Below are 2525 nucleotides of genomic sequence, written 5' to 3' on the forward strand. Positions count from 1 at the left end.
ATGAGGGTGTTGGGGACTTCATGAGGGTGACGCAGCAAGGTGTCAGGCACTGGGCGGCGGCACTCACCGGCACGCAGTGCGCCATGAGGGTGTTGGGGTTCATTGAAGGTGACGAGCAGGTTTGCGTCGCATGGTGGCAGGGGCTGGGGCAATGCTCAGGGGCAGGAACTCATCGGCCACACCATGGGCCATGAGGTGTTGGGGTTCGTATGGAGGGTGACGAGCGGGATGCAGCGTGGGGGGGCGGGGCCGAGCGAGGGGGCGGGGCCATGAGGGTGGTTGTGGAGAGTTCATTGAGGTGACCAAGCGGGTCTCGATCCCAGTGGCCTCCACTTCACCTCCCATTCGGGACCATGTTGTTTCATCACGCTCCACCCCATCTCTTTGCCGCATTATACACCCAGTTCATCCCTCCCCAGTCCAACGTGCGCCGCGCCACTCTCTATCGACCATAAGAACAATATCCATACCACATGCATGCGACCACCGCTCGCCCTAGTCCCCCGCCCCCCTACTACTATCTCCTGCCCCATGAACCGCCCACCCCCGCCTTACCCACTCAGAGCGGGGGGCTGGCCGGGGGCAGGTACAGGGGTGGGGCACTCCACCGGCACGCCGTGCGCATGAGGAGTGTGGGTTCATGAGGGTAGACGAGCGGGTGCAGCCAGGGGATGGGCCGGGGCAGTGGCAGGGGCGGGACAGAAGGGTGTCTGCGGGTTCATGAGGGGAACGAGCGCGATGCGACGCAGGGGCGTGGCTGGGGCAGTGAGGCAGATCGCGAGCCATAAGGTCTCTCGTGTGAGCGGACAGCGGTCACTTGATGGGGGTCGTGCTGGGCGCGTTTGGGGCTGGTCATGAGGTGTGAGGTTATGAGGGTACACGGGCGGGTGCACGCAGGGGCGTGGCTGGGGCAGTGCAGGGGCGGCACCGCACGCGGCCATGAGGGTGTTGATTAGTTCATGAGTGGTGAACGAGCGGGTGCGCGGAAGGGCGGCGTGGCTGGGGCAGTGCAGGGGCGGGGCAACTCACCGGCACGCACAGTGCGCCCATGAGCGGTTGTTGAGGGTTCATGAGGGTGACGAGCTGAAATTGCAGCAGTTCCGATGGCTCTCAAACCGCTCGGGTGAGCTTCTTCAATACGTCCTCCAGGTGCTCAGACTTGCGAACGACGGCACCGCGTACCCCGTACCACGTCTTGGGCTCGCCCCTGGGGAGAGCGCAGGGTCGGGGGGAGCCACCAAACCCCCCCTCCCCCCGTACCACGTCTTGGGCTCGCCCCTGGGGAGAGCGCAGGGTCGGGGGGAGCCACCAAACCCCCCCTCCCCCCGTACCACGTCTTGGGCTCGCCCCTGGGGAGAGCGCAGGGTCAGGGGGAGCCACCAACCCCCCGCCCCATACCACGTCTGGGGCTCGCCCCTGGGGAAAGCGCGGGGTCAGGGGGGAGCCACCAAACCCCCCTCCCCCCATACCACTTCTTCGGTTCACTCCTGGGACAGCGTGGGGTCAGGGGGAGCCACCAACCCTGCCCCCAGGTACGTCAGGGGGGAGCTGCCAACCCCCCAGCCAGCCCCCAAGGCACCTGTCCCCCCAGTTCCCCCTCCACTAGCCCGAGTGACCCCGCCCCAGCCGAGGGCCCCACCAGTGGAGGTAGTTGATGGAGTAGCTCCAGTGGTCCTCGATGTGCCAGCAGAAGGCGGAGAAGACCATGCCCACATACAGCCAGGGCACCTTCATGCCCGAGATGTCGGCGTTGATGTGGCACAGAACCGACTGCTGCAGCACCGGCATCACGTTCAGGTTCCAGCCGCTAGCTGCGTACTCCTGCCGGGAGAGGGGGGGTCAGAGCTCCCCACTGCCACGAGAGGGCCTGGCCCCGCCAGGGGGTGCCAGCTGGCTCAGGAGGCAGGGAACAGGGCAGAGGCCTGTCCCCTCCGGGGGGCACCGGCTGGCTGAGGGGGTCAGAGAACAGGGCAGCCCCCCTGGAGGCCTTCGGAGGGTGGGCAAGGCGGGTAAGGGGCTGGCTGGGGGTCCCCACCTCCTCCTCGGGGCCCAGCCTCCGCTTGCTGTCGCTGATGGGGAAGCCGCTGCCGAACTCCTTGGAGTGGATGTCGGCGCCATACTCCACCGTCACGTCCTCCTCGATGCTGTTCACCAGGCGCCAGAACTCCTTCTCCACCAGCTCCGTAGGCACCATCTGCAGAGTGGGCAAGGGTGGGCACAGGCCCAGAGCCAGGCATCTGGGCTCCCAGACCCCCATCCTGACTACTGCGCCCCACTCCCCTCCCAGAGCCAGGGAGAGAACCCAAGAGTCCTGGCTCCCAGCCCCTGCTCCCCTCCCAGAGCCGGCAGACAATCCCGGCGTCCGGGCGCCCGCAGGGCACTCACATGGACGGGCATGTTGAAGTAGTCGGCCTTGAAAGCATCAGCCATCTCCCCGAAGCTCTGCAGCGTGTACTCCCGCGTGGCCTGCTCGAAGCCGAACGCCTCCGGGGGGCGCTTACACTCCTGCCGGGGGGGGAGGGGGG

General features: G+C 66.9%; 1 protein-coding gene across 1 annotated transcript in view; it reads right to left on the minus strand.

Moving 5' to 3' along the window:
* Nucleotides 1–2525, minus strand: part of LOC116818908 (lysine-specific demethylase 5C) — a 13713-nt gene that overhangs the window by 7149 nt on the left and 4039 nt on the right. Inside the window, exons 4-7 of the mRNA XM_075070572.1 lie at nt 2386–2516; nt 2036–2194; nt 1640–1821; nt 1117–1207 (exon numbers count right to left, since the gene is read on the minus strand). Of these exons, the coding sequence (XP_074926673.1) occupies nt 1117–1207; nt 1640–1821; nt 2036–2194; nt 2386–2516 (563 nt within the window). The remainder of the gene's footprint in view (nt 1–1116; nt 1208–1639; nt 1822–2035; nt 2195–2385; nt 2517–2525) is intronic.

Source organism: Chelonoidis abingdonii, chromosome 11, assembly GCF_003597395.2.
Source record: "Chelonoidis abingdonii isolate Lonesome George chromosome 11, CheloAbing_2.0, whole genome shotgun sequence".
Classification (NCBI taxonomy): Eukaryota; Metazoa; Chordata; order Testudines; family Testudinidae; genus Chelonoidis; species Chelonoidis abingdonii.